This window comes from Dermacentor albipictus, chromosome 1 (assembly GCF_038994185.2).
Source record: "Dermacentor albipictus isolate Rhodes 1998 colony chromosome 1, USDA_Dalb.pri_finalv2, whole genome shotgun sequence".
Classification (NCBI taxonomy): domain Eukaryota; kingdom Metazoa; phylum Arthropoda; class Arachnida; order Ixodida; family Ixodidae; genus Dermacentor; species Dermacentor albipictus.
Genome location: NC_091821.1, coordinates 28,637,654 through 28,659,631, shown reverse-complemented (window position 1 = coordinate 28,659,631; position 21,978 = coordinate 28,637,654). Strand labels below are relative to the sequence as shown.

General features: G+C 44.7%; 2 protein-coding genes across 3 annotated transcripts in view; both read left to right on the top strand.

The window, feature by feature from the left end:
- Window positions 1–21,978, top strand: part of Dora (zinc finger SWIM domain-containing dorado) — a 217,181-nt gene that overhangs the window by 169,710 nt on the left and 25,493 nt on the right. For both annotated transcript variants that reach the window (XM_065437182.2, XM_065437183.1), the window contains exon 25: window positions 19,492–19,669. In XM_065437182.2, coding sequence (XP_065293254.1) covers window positions 19,492–19,669 — 178 coding nt within the window. The remainder of the gene's footprint in view (window positions 1–19,491; window positions 19,670–21,978) is intronic.
- LOC135906056 (uncharacterized) lies at window positions 900–1,529 on the top strand. The gene has a single exon (XM_065437206.1). It carries the CDS (start codon window positions 948–950, stop codon window positions 1,527–1,529), a length of 582 nt encoding a protein of 193 aa, XP_065293278.1. The 5' UTR covers window positions 900–947.

The window sequence follows — 21,978 nt, the reverse complement described above, 5'->3', positions numbered from 1 at the left end:
CAGAGTGCAATTTAAATAAACGTTTTCCTCGAGTTTTCCTAACTCATATTATACATAGATAAAACTTTTTTTTTTGTTTTACATTTCATGTCCCAAAAATTTCACCTCGTACTATATGCGGGTTAGTATTATACGCGGGTTTTTACAGTATGCACATTATTTAGGGCTTGAGGCACTGTTTGAAAGGTAGTAGATGACATCTAGTACACACTATACCTTGCTTTCTTAAAGACGAATATCACATTTGTGCCACGTAGTACCACTATACAGTCAAACCTCGATATATTGAACACGGATATATCGAATTATTGCGTATATCGAACACTTTCTATATCACGTGGAAAATCGCATGCATTTTTTATATTTTATTTCGAACGGGGCCGGATGTAAAATGGATATATCGAACTCCGCCGCCCCAGACCAACTGCGCTCTGTTGACAGGAGGCGAGCTTTCCCGCAACACTCTCGAAGATAGCGGCGGAGCGATGGGCGTTTCAGACTGCTGCATACGACAGCTGCCCACATCTGTTGTGCCGAGGACGCCATTTGAACGTAGCGGCGTACGCACGCGGCGGCTTGGCGTGGCCGTGGTTTGGCCAGGTTGGCTAGTTTGACGACATCAACAACACGTGCGTCTCGGTGCTGCCGTTTGTGCTACGCCAGTTGTTGTGTGTGGGGCGTAGGCCTGTCGTGGTTAGTGTGATGGCTGCAAACGCAAAGAAGCGTACAACCCTGACATTTGCTGCAAAATTGGAAGTGATACAGTGCGTTGAAAATGAAGAAAAGAAAGCGAGCGTCGCCGAAGCTTTCAACATCCCAAGGAGTACTTTGAGCACTCTGCTGAAAAATAAGAGTGACATAAAGGCCAAGGCGGAACAGAGCCAGCACTCAGGCGCGCGGCGGGTGCGCAAAGCTGCCTTTGAAGACGTCGAGAAGGCGCTGTACAAATGGTTTATCGACGTAAGGGGCCGGAATATTCCTTTATCGGGACCAATGCTACAGCAGAAGGCCAAGAACTTTGCGTTCATTCTCGGCGCCGAGAAGTTCAATGCTTTCGGCATGCGGGTTTCGTGACCCGCATTGAAGAAGCTTCCGAGGAAGCAACCGAAGATTTGACGTTGGATGGCACAGAGGAAGAATGCCAGCTTGAAGAAACCTGGAGCCAGTTCGAGCGCTTTGTCGGTGCTGAGCCACACAGCATGTGCATTGAGGACTTCGTTGGCGGTGACGACAGCACCGGAACAGTGGCGGAGTTAACAGACGTGGAGATCGCTGCAGAAGTTACTGCTGAGCCGCCAAACAAAGACACTGCCGAGGCTGATCCAGCAAGCGCTGATGTTGCCCCACTCCCGAATGCAACTGAGGCTGTAGCTGCTTTGGCCGTTGTACGCCGCTACTGCGGCGCAATAGAAGGGACTGGACTGTCTCTTGTGGACCGCTTGCACTATGTTGAGGACGCCGTGGTCAAACACGCGGTTGCCAATATGAAGCAGGCTACGCTGCTTCAGTACTTTCAGCGAACTAAATAAATACTTTGTTTGAAGCTTCATGTGAGTATCTATTGCGCCATGATTGGTTCATTAATTGATTTGTGCTAGTTTTTGACACGTTTTCTACGTGATTTTATATATCGAGTTCTGGCTATATCGAACTATTTTGCGATCACCGCGCTGTTCGATATATCGAGGTTCGACTGTACATTGTGCTGCATTTTACCCTGCTTTGTAATCTCGATCGTCGTGTGATTTTAGTATACCACGATCAATATGAGTGCTATATAGTTATTTTCTATGATTGGCAAGATGCACATAGTTGCAGGAAACGCTCTAGCTCCTACGTGTTTATGTAAGACTTCAACGTGAAGCAAGTATGGGCAGCATTTCACACTGACAACGGACGCACTCAGCAAAATAATGAACAAGTGGGCCATTGCAGTGTGCATGAGATTAAATTATGGGGTTTTACGTGCCAAAACCACTTTCTGATTATGAGGCACGCCGTAGTGGAGGACTCCGGAAATTTTGACCACCTGGGGTTCTTTAACGTGCACCTAAATCTAAATACACGGGTGTTTTCGCATTTCGCCCCCATCGAAATGCGGCTGCCGTGGCTGGGATTCGATCCCGCGACCTCGTGCTCTGCAGCCTAACACCATAGCCACTGAGCAACCACGGCGGGTAGTGTGCATGAGATAGAAGCATTACATTTTATATCACATTTGCTGCCAGTTACAAACACTTTATTATTTTCTCCCTCGCATTGAATAAAGAACATCCAATAGTTTGCATATCTATGTACATCATCACTGAAAGGGGCGCCAGCTCTGTTGAACAGCTGAACATGCTTCTTATGTAGCTGAGTGCTAGCATCGTACAGTTCTAGCTGTTTAAGCACCCACATATTGCATGAAAGAAAAAAAAATGAAGTGAGGCATTCACACGTGTGGAGCTCTGTTTCTGTGCATGCTAGTCACATGCGGCTTTCTCTTCTTGCGGTCACAAGTACTCGAATGTGGCTCATGCCTGTACATGAAAAACTGTCAAGTTCCATGCACTCTTGTTTATTTCCCATAACAGAACAATCGCTGCGCAAGGTATGAAGTACACACACAACCAAAAGCTTTCTTCTTACCATTCTTTCATATTCAAAATGCAGTTTTGTGCATGGGTTGACCTCCAGGGTCTTTCTGTTCGAAAAGTGAAGTGACCAGGCCAAAATAAAGACTGCCAAAAGGTCTTAAATGGCACCATTATGCTTTTATTGCAGGCCCGCAGTGCAGGAAGGCAAGACGCACACTATCACATAGTTTGTGACAAAAATACTAATACCTACCAGAGCAAGCTTGCTGGGCACGAAGTCTTTTCTATGTAAAATCACTATCCTGTTGTGTTGTTTTTCAGGCATGGCAGGAACCTTGTGGGTACAGTGAATGCACTCCACATGAACACAAATTTTTGTCTCCATAAATGTTGATTGCAAGGCTTTTGCAAGACCAGCTTCCTTGTTTGTTGGTTGTTGGTGCAGGCAACAACAAAACAATGTTGTTCAGACCAATAACCTTTGTACATCCTGCTCAGAAGGTGTGGTAAGAACACGTCTAAAACAAACACCTCAAGAGGTGTAGCAAGAGCACGTCTAAACACACAATATCTGAACAAGCAGCACAAGTGCAGCCACTTTCTCCTGTATCACACAGTCCTCGCCAGAAGGCAGCAGCTGCTATTGAGAGTATGGGCGCAGCTGACACTGGTACTATGAGGCTATAAAAAATCTGGTTTTATATGAGCTGTGCAGCCTAGAGCAAGATATTGTCATGAAACATGTTAGCAGTTCTAGAGAAGGTACAAAACACAAAGTGAATATAATCGAGACTGGATATCAACTGGCAACACCAACTCCACCAGCACTGTAACTAGGGCAAGGTCAATGTAGTGATTCTATTCCAATGCTCTTTCTATATGCGTTTCGTCTGTGGTCCGAGCGGCACTCCACCCTCGTTATCACCAGGATCAGCTGGCCATGAATGATAGATAATAAAAGAATAGAATCAAGTGAAAGGAATCCTTATATTATACTGGCCCAGATATTGTCATCAGCTGCAGAATACATTTAAATGCTTTAAATATTTAAAAAAATTGAATTGGAGAACAAATTTAACAATTTTTGCTGAAACTAATTCTAATAAAACAGTTTTGTAGCAACACTATAAGCAAGTAGCAGTTCCATTATTACTATTAGTTCCTATAATTTCATACTCAAGCAAGAGGGTCTTGACATGGGCGACCTATGTAGATACTAATTTTCCGAATCCAAAATTCATGACTTCGACGGTGAGCTAGAAGTTTCTTGGCAACTACCATATTGATATGCAGCCTATGGCATTACAAACCATGGCCTTCTTGTGCATCTGCAATACGTAGGTTACCAGACTGTGGTTAGCTGTCAAAGATACATAAAGAATGATTGGAATTGAGAATTGTTGCCAAGTCTTCGAAGCAGTTCCAATGATTGTCCAAGGAGCAGACACACAAAGCATCCATGATACCAATGCTGACATGAAGCTGAAGCTATTGATTGGCTGACTCAATGGCCAGCAACATAGCCATATGCCTTTGATATACTCCTGTTGACAACAGCACTCACAAGACTGACAAGTGGAAGTAACCTCAGGTTAATTACAATCTTGCAAACGCCTACCAAATTACTCAATCGATCATTTTTGCGTCAGTCTCTGGATGGTTGGCAATAACTGTCTCTAGGAAATCCCTCAGCAAAAACTCCACACAAAGATTTTTTTTAAAGTACCTGCACTTCTGTCTATGCTATTTGGGCTTAAAAATAAATTTAAACTAGCTTCCAAAGCTTAATGGGCAGATTGAACTATTTAACCATTCACACATGTGTAGCTTTCAGTTGATATTGTTACGTGGAAGCACAGTAGGATAACTATTTACACGGGTGTGTTTACATGGGGTAGCAAGCACTGGCCAACATGGAAACCAGCCAACATCAAGCAAGGTACGTCGTCGTCCTTATAAGCAGCCAGCGACCACTTATGGGTACGTCCCATTAAATCCAATATCCACATCATCATCTTCGAATAACACGTAGCATGACCCCTGGCGGCAGATGCGCCGGCCTGGCGCATCACAGCAGAGGAAGGGTGATAATGCTTGAGTCTCGAAACGTGGAAGACGTCGGTGGGCAATGGAACAGAAGATGTTGTGGACTGGTGGACTCAATCGCGTACTTGATGTCAGTCACTTGTCGAAGGGCGTGGTATGGGCCCGCGTAGTGAGGAAGAAGCTTTTCAGAAAGGCCCACACGTCGGGAGGGGGTCCGAAGTAGCACAAGGGCACCTAGAGCAAAATGCTTGTAGCAGCATCGCTTGTCTCAAAGGTGCTTTTGATTGTCTTGGGAAGCAGCAAGTCTACTAGAGGCAATCTGCTGCGCGTAATAAGCCCGGGCAGTGGCATCGCATGCATATTCACTAGTCGGAAGTTTCAGGGGAAAGAAGGTATGTGTCCAACAGTAAAGTTGGTTCACGTCCAAACGAAAGGTAAAAGAAAGAGTATCCAGCAGTGTTGTGGCGGGGGGGAATCGTATGCGAACATCAGGTATGGCAGTGCAAGGTCCCAATCACGGATTTCAGCCAACACATACTTGGAAAGCATATACCGTATTTACTCGCATAATGATCGCACTTTTTTCGCCAGAAAAATTGACGCAAATTCAGGGGTGCGATATCGCCATTACGCGGGTTAAATTTCCCACGAAAAAAAAAAATTTTTTTTCGTCCCGCGTTTGCTGCGGGATGCGGGTGCGGGACACCAAAACAAAAATGGCGGCCGGCGGAGCAAGCCGAACGCGCCGAACGCGATTTTTTTATCTTCTCGTGAGTACGTTAGGTGCATTGAAACAGTTTCTTCCGTATCAGTGATGAATAATATCGTTAGTATCGGCAAGTTTGCGGCAATAACGTAGCCATGTCCACTTTGAGGGGACGGAAACCGATGGGCGCACTTAGCTGCCAGTGACAGAAACGCATGGCCGGTGTGCTGCGGAAACTGCGGCACCGGTTTCACTACTCTCCTAACACGGCATGTTTTCGCTAAGGATGGGCGAATATCTTAGCTGCGTTACAAGCGTCGGCGTATGAATAGGGTACACTTTTAACGTATCCGTGTAAACGTGGCTACTATCATTGCCGCGCGCGATTTGTTGCGGGCTCACGAGTGCAGATGAAAAGAATCGAAAGGCGCCTCTTTTGTTTTTGTTGACCACAACGATTATAAAGCCTACCCATAATAAAGGCAAGTTTCGTTGTACCTCTTTTTGTCATGGAAGTGCGGAAAGTGATGAAAGTAATGAAATGAGGCATCCACTTAAGAATGTTCGGTGCGTGCAGGCGAGTCGTTTGCGTGGCATTCGACAGATGGTAAGCGCGATCATTGTTAGCTAGACTTGGAACACCACATATCGCTGCGGCAAGTTCGGGGTGCGATCATTACACGGGAAATAAAAAAAAATCGAATTTTGACAACAAAATTTAGGGGTGCGATCATTACGCGAGTGCGATCATTATGCGAGTAAATACGGTATTAAGGTCCGATTCAAGCGCTCGGTGAGCCCGTTTGCCTGGGGATGGTATGGCGTGGTGATCTTGTGCTTCTTGGAGTGGCAGTACCGGAAATCGTCAATGACTTTCGACAGAAAGGTGTAGCCTTGGTCAGTCGGCAGTTGACGTAGAGCACTGGGTACTAAAATTACGTCACGGAGGGGAAAGTCCACCATGTCTGTAGCACAGCTTGTCGCCAGCACTCGTATTATTGCATAGCGTGTCGTGTAATCAGTAGCGACGGCAACCGATCTGTTTCCTGGAGCATATTATTGCGATATTACGTAGAAAAGGGTACGAGAAGGTCCAAACCGACACAGAAGAAGGGGTCAGGTGGGACGTCAGTGGGCTGAAGATGCCCAGCAGGAAGTGTAGACAGTTTCTTTCGCCGTTGACAGAGCTCGCAGGCGTTGACATAACGACACACTTAGTGGGCTAGTGCAGGCAAATAGAAGTGACGGCGCACACAGTCATCTGTGCAAGTGATACCAAGGTGGTCAGCGGTTGGGTCATCGTGAAGCTCATGGAGAACTGTGGAGCGCAAGTGTGATGGTATAACTAGGAGAAGATCAAGACCATCAGGGTACACATTATACCCATATAAGGTACCATCCTTCAGAGTGAACATGCGCTCAGAGTCGCTGGGAGAGGATTCCAGGTGCTCAATTATTTCCCTTAAAGGGCCCTTCACCAGGTCTGGCCATTTTGAGCTGACAAGCGCAGAGCATACGTTTGCGTGATAATGATCGTGTCTGCAAAGTATTACATCGCTACACGCCGTGGAAAGATCTGAAATTTCAAACCGAACGCCGTTTTTCTTTCTCCTCGCGGCCGCCGCGCTCCAAGCCGGAGGATGACGTACTCATGTGCCTGCGCCTACGTAGTGGTGTCTGCAGTGTGACATTGCTCGTGGTGACACGCGACTTCGAAAATTATTCAAGACAACATCTGTTATCTGTGCAATCTGTGGCTTGAATTGAGTAATTCAAGTTTAGAGAAATAATAAAACAAACAGAATATCTCCATGTTTTTTTTTTTTTTTTCTATTTCTCACCAAAGCAAGAGAGATGTACTTCTGCTTCATCTGCTTGTTCCCACGGTTATGCAGTCACTTGCGCAGGTAGTGAAATGTGCCATTTGCTACCGTGTTCCAGCACATGATCATGCTCTGCGATCCACTTGTTCTGCCTCAGTATTCGTGTAGCACTGAATTATACCGCTAGTCATGTTTCCTTGTGCACAGCGCACAAAATCGTGCGCTGTGTGAGCGAGACAACAGCTCGCGCGCTACGCCATCAGCAGAAGTGCGTAGTGCCGGGGGAAAAAAAAGCAAGAAAAAAGAATTAAGGCGGGGCCTGTGACGTATGCATCACGCAATCCTCAAGGTCCGGTATGGGAGAATGCAGGAAAGGAATTTGACTTGTGAAGGCTAGACGGGGCGAGTGGAGAGAGCGTCTTGCTTGGCAGTGGAGGCCGCCTGCTGAAATCATGGGTTTGCGGAGCTGAAATATCTCTATATAGGCTATTAATGAGCCGATTTGAAAAATTTTTGCGGCAGAACACTCACTCCCTAGAGGACACGTAACAACTTCCAGCTTGTAGCCAAAATTTGCTATGAGGCCTGGTGAGGGGTCCTTTAAACATAAACAAAAACACAATCACGTTGTCTAAATAACACAAGCATGTATACCACTTGAACCCATGAAGCTAGAGAATCCATTCGCTCGAATGTGGCTGGGGCATTACACATGCCGAAAAGCATGACCTTGAACTAGTAAAGCCCATTGGGGGTTACAAAAGCGGATTTCTGTCAGTCTATTGAGTCCACAGCAATCTGCCAATGGTTAAATCGAAGGTCAATAGAGAAGTAAGTGGCACCATACAGGCAATCAAGGGCATGATCAATTTATGGTACAGTCAAACCCGACTATATCGAACTACCCTGTATATCGAACAATTTCTGAGCACAGTATAGTTACAATGAGTATATATAGCAAAAATTACGCTTACATCGAACAAAAATAGCAGCGACTCCTGATATATCGAATGTCAAGCGGCACGAAAGTGCCCACAGAAGTTGGCTTTCCCTTGCAGCGGCAGGAAAACCCACCAACACGTCCCAAAAGTGGTTTAGCCCGGCGGCACGGCTCCATACACCCGCTCTCCCTACTGTGACCATGCCGTGTGAGTTATTAGAGAGGTTTAGTTTAGGGGCGCAAGCGGCTTGCGTACGCAAGAAGTAGGGACGACGGTACTGCGCATGCGCAGACCGCTACGTCTGCTTGCGTCCTTGGGTTGTTTGGCCGGCTGAAAACATCGCTGCCCCTAAGTGGTCACGTTAGCCACGTGGCTTTCGCGGTGTAGGAGAACTTACAAGTAGCTAGTGGGTAGATAATGTAATAAATATTTTGACAAGTGTTGACAGACGTCGTTTTTATATATATTAGAATGGTTTAGCGTGTCTGGTATTCGGATAAACGCAGTTGGGGCGTTGGGGCGGAGCCATAAACGGGAGCGTCCTGCATGGTGCATCCACCTGGTGGCGCAAAGCTCGTACTGACAAAAGCAGCTAATATTGCTGTAACCAAGTCTATTCAACTTCGCTGCTGGTGTAAATTTTCGGCACTGGCATAATTGTGTTGCTGGCAAAAATTTATACCCGCAGCAAAGTAAAATGCACTTGATTACTGCAATATTAGCTGTTTTTGTCTGTTTGAGCTTTGCGCCACCAGGTGGCTGCACCATGCAGGCCGCTCTAGTTCATGGCTCTGCCCCAACGCCCCAGCCTGCGTTTACCCGAATACCGGACACTCTAAACCTCTCTATTAACTTCTTTTAATAAGAATAGTTTTATGCGCTTTACTTCATATGCCTGATTTCATGTTTTAAAAATGATAACGCAGTAAAGATCAGACGCTGATGGCGCTGCGAGCGCATGCGACCTCACTGCGGCTTGCATTTGGGGCCGCTAACCTATAACATGTTTCTGCTTGCGTACGCAAACGCACCCAAGCGCTAGGGGCCCCAACACCTTGCGTCCCCTAAACTAAAACTCTCTATTGACAATCCTCTGCAAAAAATAGTCCTGTTCCGCCTACAGAACTTGCTCAGACAGCTAATCGGAGCATTCAGAGGCTCTTGGGCCCTCGTCGTGCAAGTGCGAGTTGTCTTGCTGCATTTCTTGTCATTGTGTTTGTGCCTTGTGGGCCTTCTCCTGCGTTGTTGCCATGATGGGTAGTGTGGAGCGGCAGAATTTGCCTTTCGCCGGGAAACTCAAAATCATAAATCAAATCGAACACGGTGAGAAGCCAGATGTTGCTGCAGCGTACAAGATTCTGCGCATCGGCGTCTGGTGCCTCGTAGCGCGACGATTCATGCAACAAGATTAAATGTGCGGTGTTAGATATGGCGCCGTTTCCTGAGGCTACTTCGAGTTCCCCAGACCACATCGAATCGCAGCACAGCTAATTGAGGAATGCAGAAGCAGGAAAGCACATTCCAGAGGAGCGCATGAGCCAACAAGTTCACGTGCCAACAAGGTCGTACGCCGCCGGGATTAGAAGGGGTCCTCGGACAATAGAGCCCAATCGTCCCCCTTCGCCTTTGAAGAAGGCATTTGCCACCACTGCGGAGCCGAGCCACCGGGAGCAGGTGGGCCCTTGTACAATGGAGCATGAGCGCCCCCCCTCTTTCTCCACCTTAGAAGAAGTGGATTGCAATTCTGCGAGGCAAGAGCGCAGGGGGATCAGGTGATCAAGCAAGGGGGCCCAAGCGGCGACTCTTCGCCGGGTATGACACCATCGCACGGGCGCCTACCATTGGCTGAAAGTGGCGTCATCTGAGCGGACTCTCCCATTGGTCAAACATGACGCGACTTCCAGTGCTCGAAGGGTTTATAAGAAGCATTCAAGAGAGACCGGAGCATTCCCTGATTCCCTGATTCACCTCTCTCGAACGTCTTGCCACGGGCCGCAGCGTCCGAGTTGCTGCCGGCCCGTAATGACTGTACGACTGTTAATTGACGCTCACCTCTCTGTATATAATGTAAAATAAATACTTCCAAGTTTGGTTTTCATCCCGAAGTCCATGCTTCAACCCCTACAGCGGTTACTTGGCAGTTTACGTTTCATCTCACGGGCTTTTCCGTTTGTTGCGCCCACAAATGATGTCTATCTCATTTCTAATCTCTCAAAGGGTCGTGGCTAGATGCTCATTCATTTGATGTGTGGTTACATCTGTTCACAGGTGGGTGCTGGTCTACAAAAACGATGCCACCATATAATACTGCCATAAACAATACCGACATATGCGACATGGCGGCATAAGGGAGCCCTGCAATTAAAACCAAGTACAAAGAAAAAAATTATTGTATCCACACAGGATGGCAGCAATGGCTGGGCTACAGACAATTGAAAAATAGGCACTTTTTTTTTAACCTACAAATGATGGTGTAAATATATGGCACCGACCATTTGGGACTTGTTTGCAGCACCATATATTTAAGTATTTTAATTGGTTTATTTATTTATACTGCAGACCTCTCATAGGCCCATGCAGGGAATGAACATACAAATCACATGCAAAAATCCTGAGTAAATAAGGAAGGGTTAAGAGGCACAAGAACCTTTGAAATATACCGTATTTACTCGCATAATAGGCGCACTTTTTTTTTTTTCAGAAAATCCGGTTCGAAGTTCGGGGTGCGCCTATTACGCGGGGTAAAATTTACGAAATTTTTTCAACTCTCATTCCCGCGCTTTAAATTTTAACATATGTCAGGAATATGGCTACTCTCACATAATTCACCAATAAATCCAGCATAGAAGGGAAAACTAACATTACTAACAAAACCATTGTTGTTAGGTATGGAGGTGTTTTACCCTCTCCAATAACAACTAACCAGGGCGTCCCACAAGGATCAATTCTGTGTCCTTTGTTATTCCTTATCTACATTAATGACGTACCATCATCACTTAACCCTTTGAGGGTCGAATTATTTTGAAAAAAACTTTCCCAGGTGGTCAAATTATTTTATTGCGGATATTGAATGTACAAGATGTATAAAGTCGGGAATAAATAGTAAAAAATATTAGGGAACAGTATTTTGGTGTCGGCATCACTCAGAACTGCAATATGTTCAATAGTATTTTAGAGTGTGGTACTCCTTGAAACACGAGTCTCCGCGCAGCCGCAGAGAGCGAGAATACCTCATGAGCGGCGGTGATAAACGAGCTAAGAGCCGTGCCAATCAAAATAGAAATCAATTTCCGCCGCCCCTGCGATAGCGTGCCGACAAAGATAAAAATCACGTTTCGCGCGCCTCCGTTGCGGCGGAACCAAAACCGCGAAAGCTCGTTGCCGCTGAGAGCGAGAATACCTCGCGAGCGGCGGTTATAAACAAGCTAAGAGCAGCGCCAATCAAGATAGAAATCAACTTCCACAGCATTTGCAAGAGAGTGCCGACAAAGAGAAAAATGACGCTTCGCGCGCCTCCGTTGCGATCACGCGGCGAAACCGAAACCGCAAAAGGGGTGTGGCCGCAGTCTGCGCGACGCGCTGAAGCTTGAAGTCAGTTCTGTTTATCTCCCCAAGAAGGTAGCACAAATTTCAAACGCTTCTGGTAAGACCTAAGAGGTGGCAGCACCTCCCAGTAAGCGTGCATCGTCATTATGGCGCGAAATTTCAAACGGAGGGTCGAAACCGTACCCGTACGGCAAAGACCTTGCGGGACAGAAAACCGCCGCCGTACATGTACGGCAAAAACCTTCAAAGGGTTAATTATTCTTGCTGCATCCTCTATACCAATGATACAATAATATTCAATTGTGATAAAATTCTACTGACAAGGTTAAATGCCTATGTCACGAATGTTGTTTCTTATTGTGAGAATAACTTGCTAAAAGTAAATCCTGTTAAAACAAACTTTTTTATTTCACTCGTCCCAAAAAATGCCTACAATAACCCCTGAACTATACATAGATAACTGCGTCATTACCCCATCTAATTTGATTACTTTGCAAGGTGCTACATTAAACCCTCAGCTTAAATACAACATTCACTTAAATTCTGTCATTGAGAAGGCTGCTTTTAGCATATGTGTATTCATTTGAACAAGGCATTATTTTCAGCAACATATTCTAAAATCGCTTTACTATGCTTTCACTAGCAGTCACCTTACTGTTTCATCGTGGGGCAACGCGCACGCATCCCATACACCTGACATTCCTCATTCACTTTCAGGACCGCCCGGGCCGCATAATTACCCATAGTTCGTGCACCACATCAGCAGCAACCATTTCTCGCACTTTTGAGGTTCTACCATTAACCTGCACATTTCAACTTAATTAGGTTATTTATTCTTTAGACATGGTTTTCTGTAAATAAGCCGCTGTGGTTGCTCAGTGGCTGTGGTGTTAGGCTGCTGAGCACGAGGTCGCGGGATCAAATCCCAGCCACGGTGGCCGCATTTTGATGGGGGCGAAATGCAAAAACACCCATGGTACTTAGATTTAGGTGCACATTAAAGAACCCCAGGTGATCCAAATTTCTGGAGTCCTCCACTACGGCGTGCCTCATAATCAGAAAGTGGTTTTGGCACGTAAAACCCCATAAAATATATAATATGTTAATAATAGCCTCATGCTTACAAAAGTAAGCACTAACTATGGCAAAATGGCAGCATTCTTTTCTGCAATTTTACTTTGAAATTCTCTGCCATCAAATATTAAATTGTGCCCGGCAGTTTCTAAAACAGTTTTTACTAATGACGTATGTTACGCGACTCTATGCATGCATGCATCCATACATACATACATACATACATACATACATACATACATACATACATACATACATACATACATACACACATACACACATACATACATACCAGTGGCGTAGCCAGAAATTTCGTTCAGGTGTGTGGGGGGGCTCACGTTGGAGCTCGGCCTGCTGTTTACAGAATTTGTCGGTTAAATACATGAATAATAACTGCATTACCATTGCCAAAGATGTTGCAAACGAATTCTTGGACGCTACGCACTGTCAAGACAAGTAAAATATGTATTTTTTCATAAAAGAATATGTTCGTATGTCCCAGAAATTGTGCCATTAACTGATATCGATGCCTCCACGTTTTTTATCTATTTAATAAGTAAAGAAAATATTGCACAAACTTTAGAACTATAGCAGTTCGAAACCAGCAAAGCAGTGCATGCCACTGATATGATAAATGTAAAGGCCGTGGAATGAACGAGTTGAGGACAAATATTTTAGTGAAACATTGTCATTCAAGAAACTTGTTTACATTTTTGTACATATGCAACGGCCAGGGAAAAATCTCAATCATGCTGTCCTTTGTTCCAATGTATTGCGCAGGAGCAGCTGTCACCAGTCGTGTATTGTAATTGCACCAAAATTATAGTCGCAACAGACATCAGATATAAAAAGCAGTTCTGAAAAATATACATAAGTGCGGAGATACAATGGAATACACAAATGCGAAGATACAGCTTGACAAAAGGCAAAGAAATGTCACTGGAAACAAAGTTCACTGCTTGTATCCACAAAACCTCGTAACAAGATATTTAAACATACCTATAAGTCTCCAACAAACCTGCGTATCTAAGCAAGAGTTACTGTATACAGGTTGTCTCAGCTAATTTTAGCCAGAGTTTAAAAATATGCCAATGCACTCTAAAACGACGCGAACAATGCACATTTCTCACTTTTATATGTAAATGCGTCATGCTATTATTTGTAGTTTGCTTAATTAGATTTTTAGTCAAGATTAATTGACCAACTTCTGAATAACGAAGCTACGAAAAAAATTTCCAATTAGAAAGATGCAGAGTGGTTTGCAATACGTCCGAATAAACAATTTCTGTCTTTCTATCTATTAAGGATTAGTGTATTTCAGCTTACTGATGATGCCCGCAAAATACAAAACCCCACGTGACATGCCCGTTTGCCCGTCGTGATTGCATTGCTCCCAAACGTTCCACACACAAACAGCCATAGGCGCACTGTTGCTTGAAAGGCAACAGGGCAGCGACGTAGGTGCTGACTGCCATTTGCGCCAGCGATGTGCTCCCCTTGCGACAGTTCGTTATAGCGATAAGCAGATGCAGCGGTTATCGCTTGTGCTGCCAGAAGCAACAGGTCCATCATTTCGCGATAGCTGTAAGCTAATTGAACATCCCTAAATTTAAAAAAAAACTAAGTTTTCAGAAGGCTGAAAATGGTAGAATAAGAGTATCCTAAATGGCCAGCCGCCGTCTTTCACTGAATTTACGTTTATTTTTCATGTGCTTTCCCAGCAAGTGCTCGAAGAGGTCACCTTCTACAGCAATACAACACTGGGATCTTCTGAGAAGGCTTGCTGTCGCTGCCTTGAGTAGTGCCGGTTAAACGCTGTGGCAGACTTCAATTATCTTCTCCTTTAAGGCTTCTGGAGCCGTGGTGTATGCGTGTTGTTAAGTATAGCCCCACAAGAATAAGTCAAGAAGGTTGAGGTCGGGGGATCATGCCGGCCACAGGACAGGCCCGTTCTATTGCCCTGGGAAGGTAACATCAAGCCATGTTCCTGCTTGACTGCAGGTGTGGGCTGGGGCCCCGTCGCGCTGATACCACGTTGCATCAAGCCTGGCTAGTGGCATCTTGCAGCAGAAGTCTTTAACTGGCCCTTTGAGGAACTCGCATACCTCTTGCGGGTCAGAGTGTTGTTAAAAAAACACTGGGCCAATGACTGTGCTGTCATGTATTCCGCACCAAACATAAAATACCACTGATATTGGTGGCGGGATCTTCCTAGCTAGTGGGGATTTTGCTCACTCCAATAGTGTGCGTTGTGGATATTTACTTCGCAATTTCTGGAAAAGTTCGCCACGTCAGTCCAGAGTACCTTGGTGAGGAAGTCAGAATCCTGCTCCTCGTGAATCAAAATCCAATTTGCGAAGTTGAGTCTTTTTTGGAGGTCCCTTAACTCCAGGCATTGATGCAACTGCAGATGATAGGGGGGCAGTCCAGTTGTTTTCAAAATCCTCCAGGTAGTTGAGTTGGACACACCGAGCTTTGCACCACGCTGCGCGTGCTAGTGTGTCAATTAGCCACCATGAAAGACAAAACATTGAAGCAAACCTCATTATTTATGGCTGAAGCTCTGCTTCTTTCTTTTGAAGCTTCTGGTTTGCTTCAGCGACTCGTAGGTATTGAATATTGTCATCAGGCTCGGTCGCGTACCCGAGTGCCAGCTTCGAAATATTCTTGCAGCCTGCCTTCTCTGTCCGCTTGCAGCTCCTAGGACAAAGATCATGTCTGCTTTTTACTCGTTGGAAAAAAGTGATCACGAAATTGCTCTCGCTTTAACAGCCAATGCATGATTGTCTGTTTACCACCGTCTGGAACTACCACCACGACCACATCTGTCAGTCGCTTTAAGCAGTGCAAGCGATAATGGTTGCTAGCTTAAATCGAACAGACAACGCTTGCGTCGCTGCCTTGTTGCTTTTTAAGCGGCTGCGCACCTATGGCTGTGCGCAGAATGCTTGGGAGCAGTGCAATCACGACGCACAAGCGGGCAAGTCAAATTGTGTTTTTTGTATTTCGCAGGCATCCGCAGTAAGCTGAAAAACACTGATACCTAATTGATAAAAAGACAGAAACTACTTATTCGGACGTCTTGCAAATCGCTCTGCAACTTTCTAATTGGAATTTTTTTCCCTAGCTTCGTTGCTTCAGAAGTTGGTTAATTAAGCTTGACTAATTATCTAATTAAACAAAATAAACAAATTGTGTGACACTGCATACAAAAGTGAGCAACATGCATTTGGTCATGTTGTCTTAGAGTGCATTAGCATATGTTTAAACTCTGGCTAAATTTCGCTGAAACACCCTGTATACAGTGCGCCAAACAAGGCAAATAAACATTTGCGCAATCACAGATCACGGGATCCTAAGGCCCGCCCGCCTCCTCGCTCCACTCATTTCGATGCATAGCGCGCGACGGAAGGCGACGCGTTTCCTCCCCGCTTTTCTCCGTTGAGCACACAAGACTGACCCACCATCGTCGGCTCACCCCATCACCCCACCCCCCACCCCACTTTCACTTGCACATAAGGCATGCGGCGCGCAGTGACGATGTTATCGCCCTTGGACTTTATACGGAACATGATGGCGATAACAGGAATGCACCTTGAGCATCCATATAATTACTACCACAATAATAGTAAAAGTATCCCGCACTGAAGAGTTTGCGGCCCATTGCTTTCTCGAAGTAAACGTGAGACGCTTGGTCCACGGAGAACCATATGCATGTGCTCGTTATCCTACACTGGGGAGAAAAAAGACTTTCCGGAGAGGTTGCGATAACATACAAATGAAGGTGATGCCTTCAAGCGAACGCGTTACAATCTGTCGAGTCCCCGCATTGGTGGTGGCGAGCGACCATTGTTTCTTTTTCTCGTCGGCTAGCCAGAAAGCGTCCAAAACTTTGGGAGGCCAAAATCCACCCAGCCAGAGAAAAATGAACGCGCACCGAAGTGTGCTGCGCTGTTGTCAGGACAACACGTGAAAAACGCACGACCTCTGGTTGGCTCTTGCAGCACGAGGTTAGTGAGAACAAGAAAATTGAAGAGGCTCAGTGTGTCCTAGCGAATAAAACTGAAAGTAGAAAAAAATAAATAAGAACATAGTTACCTTTGCTGGCTTTAGTGTCTTGACATCGATGCTTTGGCGCAGGTGAAAAACATGTTATTATTTTCTGTGACATGACGGCACAAATGAGCCATCACAACGCTTCGTCTCATCGGACCTCGTTGTGTGCTTTCTCAACTTGTCTGATAAAGTGTTGATTTGGATTGTCTCGTTGTATGGTCCGATGTACGACTTTAGAAATGTTAATGCACCTTTCGCATCGAAAGTTTATGCGATCTTTATACCCACAAAGTTTCGGAATTGAAATCCATGTGCTCCGTAGATTCCGCGAGATGCCGCGACGAGCCTGCTCACCATAAAAACCCCCCTTGAAACTTTGTGCTCGGATGGGGCTAATGTGACTCCAGGTGCATGCATGTTGCCATGAAATCCAGCCCGAGTTCACAATCTTCGCACCGAAATGTCTTTTCAAGCGTGAAAAATACATTCTAGGCAAAATCCAGAACGATCTCCGGCGCCGGGGGTCGTTTTGTTTGGCGGTGCATGACAGCACAAAAAAATTTCGAGCGGGACTGAAGCCCTATAAGCCCCTCCTCCCGGCTACGCCCCTGATACATACGTACACACACACATATACACATACATACACACATACATAAATACACGCATACATACATATACATACATACACATTACTGTGTAGTTATCTCATTGTTCTTCTCAGTTTATGTTTCTAGATTATTACTTGTTTATAAATTTTTTGTTGCTGTGTTGGATTACATACTATTAATGTTATATAAGCATCATATTCCTATTCATTTACTTTATTCTTGTACATACATGTGTGCTTCAAAATAGAATTATTCTTGCTCATTTCTGTGTAATCTTCAACTACCATAGGTTTTCTTAATTACTTCTAATATGTTGATTTGTGTTTTTCCTTAATCATAAGCCTTAGGTGAAGTGATTTCTTGTTTGTGTACTTCTGTTATGTTGATTTGTATTTTCCAGCTGTTCTTACGTTAGTTGCTAATCATATGTTCTAACTTTTTATGCATGTACTAACGGAGGTCCCCCTGACAGTTTTTACTTTGGGAACTCCTTCTGTATTACATTTACTTTGTAATTGTATTAATGCCTAATAATAAATGATTGGTTGATTGATTGATTGATACTGTATAACACGCCCCTGAATTTAATGCGCACATAGTTTTTGTGGGTTCACAGTAGAAAGCTTATGTAGAAATGACATTAGAACTCCTAAATGAAGAAATCTAACGTGCCTCCCATTCTTTAACAATCGAAATATAGCGCGACCTACGATTCTGGCAGTCGGAAAAAAATATGAAACCATCTAAGTTTTAGTGGGAGATAATGTGTGTGGGGTCTCCAATGTGCTCTCAGGACAAAGGAACGACAACACAGTAGTGCAGACAATCACAAGGGCATTTATTGCACCTTTTATACACCAATCTAGCCAGCTGAATTATTACTAATAGAACATGCCAATGGGCACGCGACAAATCGAAGAAGTCCACCTCACCGCAACTGCATAGCGAGCCCTCATGCTGGACACCAGCGCCTAATCCTTCGCGTGGACAATCACCTGAAGAGTAGGTTTGAATGATCATGTTCGTCCATTCCAGTGTCCTGCTCCTAAGCCTTTTGCTAGACAGTCCCACGAAGGGCTGACGAGCACGCGAAACGTCCACGCAGCTGACCTACCCTAAGCCAAAGTGGAACAGGCTATTCCCTTTTGCACCTCAATAACCTGGCCATGAGGCAGGGTTAATAGTGCAACACTCACGCCATCTCTCATACTGATGGATCTGCAACCACACCACCTGCTGCCGGCGCTTAGCTATGCAGAGAAGGCAGATTACAGGAGACACAAGAGCCATGCGGAGAAAACATTGGGGGATGCATGGAAGTCGAGCGTCCCCACATGTGTCTTCAATGCATTCACTGTTGCCTAGTGCCACTGAGATAGTTGCTGCAGCCATTGAGGTCGCAATTTGTTATTATCCGGTGAGGACTAATTTCAGGATCAAACACGAAAAGTTTTGTCCAATAGAAATGTATGGGCACAAGCCGAGATCCTCTGTTGGCATCATATTCACTGAAAAATCATATTAGCTAGAGTCAAATTAAGAAGAGAGAAAAGCGAAGGAAAGCCTGGAAGGTTAACCAGAGGGTATCTCTGGTTGGCTACCCCATTCTGGGGAATGGGGAAATTAACTAAAGGCTACTGTAAACCTATAAGCTGGTACCGCCTGCAACTTTTACCTGAAAGTTAATATGGGCACATTTCCTGTAAATAAAATTTCGCGTATTTGTTAAGGTTACTGAGATTTTTATCATCAGCTTGTTCACTGAGGTTTTTTCCATCATGTTCTTGATTGATGAGCAACTTGATTGATGGTTATCGGGGTTGCGTATTAACAGTGGTTAGAAGTGTTAAAAAAGTAATCTATGTTTAAAGTTGAGGTAAATAATTACCATTTGTGTTGCTTTCTGATCCTTACTTTTGTGCTGCACTGCTGTGACCAAGTAAAAGTCTTTTAAGCCATATGAAGTTAATTTCATATCATGTGCATGTGGATCTATGGTCAGATAGACACAGGTCACTGTTTTATGGCTTTTATTTGATTGTGCTCAGCCCTTGTCAACTCCAGCCTGTTAACTTTGCTGTATGTGTGCTTGGCGGTTTTTCTGTGCAGGTACCTCCTATTTGCAAGAGTTTTGCATCTGTACAGTAAACAGCGTAGCCAGCCCCTTCATCTTGTATGATATTGTCACGGACACGGCCCATCACTTATCGCGCTCTGGCTCGGCATCACTGTCTATGCCAATCCGATCTCATGTTCTCACACCACTCATCCAGAAGTGCCAGCAAATGTGAGTGATTGACACTTGTTTATCAGGCAGCTTTTCTAAATGTTTTCACTTATATGCAGTAGTGACATGGTATGTGTGGCGGTTCTGTACCTTTTGTCGCAGCTGATCTTTGTTTTTCTTTTTCCTTTCTTCCCTAATGTGCACTTTTGTGAAACTATTAGGGGCAGAACTATTGGCTCATCTCATGTTGCAACTGATTGTTTATTTTTAATTTTTGTCATTCTTCCTTCATGTGCACTTCGGCAAAACTATTAAGGACAAAACTATGGGCTCATCTCACAGTCAAGTGCTTTTGCTTTATGCAGGCATCTATCTTTGCACGTATATATGTGTGACCACCTCTCTTTCTTGAGGGTCTGATATCTTCTGCACAGCTTACCACCTTGAGACTAGCAGATACGTCACACATGCATACCAGTCAGCTCAAGTGGAAAAAATAATACAAGGTGCTGAGACACAGGTGCAGTTAACTGGAAAGTAGTTACAAAAGAAATGTTAGCTGTGCCTGAATTACCAGATTGACTGGTGTTGGTCTGTGGGACAGTTTTTGTAAATTTGTGTCTTGCACTTATGTATAGTCTCTTATCAGAAGATTCAAAGCCACTGCAAGGATGATCATAGGATGACTAAAGTGTCTTCATACTACTAGCCCCACAGAACTTTTATTTGCCCTAGCTCCCAGAAATTTGAGGAGGACAGTGCTCCTCACTCTCCCGACTTTGAATGCCAGTCATGCTACAGGATCCTCGTTGCACGGCATGGTAGCAGATCTTATCACTTGTAAACTGCTTCCGGGATTTTAAAAAAGACTATACAGAGATGGTCGTTTTTTTTGCAGAGCACCAGTTGACTGCTGAATGCACATACGGTTGAGGATAAACAAAAGCTGTTAACTTGCTGTGTTAATCTTATGTACCAAAATCTTTCATTTTTGTGCCCTCTCCAGAACTTTGCCTTACTCTTTCTGCATTTGAATCTCGTTATAACGATGTCATATGTGACATAAAAATAGCTTCATTATATTAGATATTCATTATAAGCATATACACGCTGATATTTCCCCTCCCCCTCCCCCCCTTCAGACACTGAAAAGAGCTGCTGACTGGGCGCAGTCTGGCATTGGCAGGTACCTCTTCGCTAGCCAAGCCAACAGTTGGCACTGAGCTTACACCACCACTCACATGGATCTTCTTTCTGGCCCAAAATTTGATCATGCATATATCTTTAACTAGGGGTGTGGAAATACTTAAATATTACTGAATAAAATTGAATAGTGAACATTCAAATAATTCGTTTTGCTTTGCAAATATCTTCTATTCAATTTTTTAACATTCTATATATTTAGTTTAGACACTCTTTATGTTTGCCCATGCGAGCGTTTTACTTTTTTTGACGTTTTTGGCACAAAAGGAGTGCCAAAAGCACCGCAGATGGGCCTCCCCGACGGTGGGCTCAGTGTGGGGATTGCGCGCACACTGCGCGAACGCCGCAATTTGCAGAACGGCACCATGTTGGCCAGGGGTCGCCTCAGTCAGTAAAAGGTTCATCCGGCTCAACAGGGCCATCTGAAACGATCACACTATGCAGACAGAGGGAAAGACAGCAAAAGCAATGCATGTTTCGTAAAGTGCGAAGACCAAGCCAATTAAATGTTAGGCATGCAGGTCCTGTTGGATACTCGGTGACAAACTTCACATCACTTCAACAGCCATCGATCACTGATGAGCCACAGGTACAAACATATTAGTGGCAAGCATTCTGCGACATCTTGCAACCCATTACTACATCGGCCAGCAATGAATTTTCGTCACGGCCACACTGCCTTGGCCATTAGGCCTAATCGATGGTGCTTCATCAGTCGTTGACAACTAAACTTATGGTTTATTGTCAGATCAGTACAGATCTATTCACAGCAGCTATGGAAAGCCGACAGGCACTCAGAAAGCTGACAAACTGCCTCGCAAAACAATAGCAAGAGATAATGGGTGACGGATGAACAGGGAGGAAGGGGGCATGGGAAGGGGGGGGGGGGGGGTGACAGGTGGACAGATGCAAATCAAGCCTAACCCAACAATAAAGTGACATGGATGGCGCCTGAGGTGCAGTGATCAAGTCACCTGATGCCCGGTCCTTTCATATGTTGCACAAATTGGCCTTACAATAACCTACCTACTGTAAAGTTGGCATAGACCTTTTGTATTTTGGAGAAAAACCGAAAAATCAATAGAAATTCTATTGATTGAAAACATATATTCCAGACCTTGATAGACTAGAACTGAGGTGTGATCAGTGCTGGCATACTAATTTCA

Excerpts from the sequence above, each read along its gene's own strand:
- LOC135906056 (XM_065437206.1), top strand. The coding sequence starts at position 948 with ATGGTTTATCGACGTAAGGGGCCGGAATATTCCTTTATCGGGACCAAT.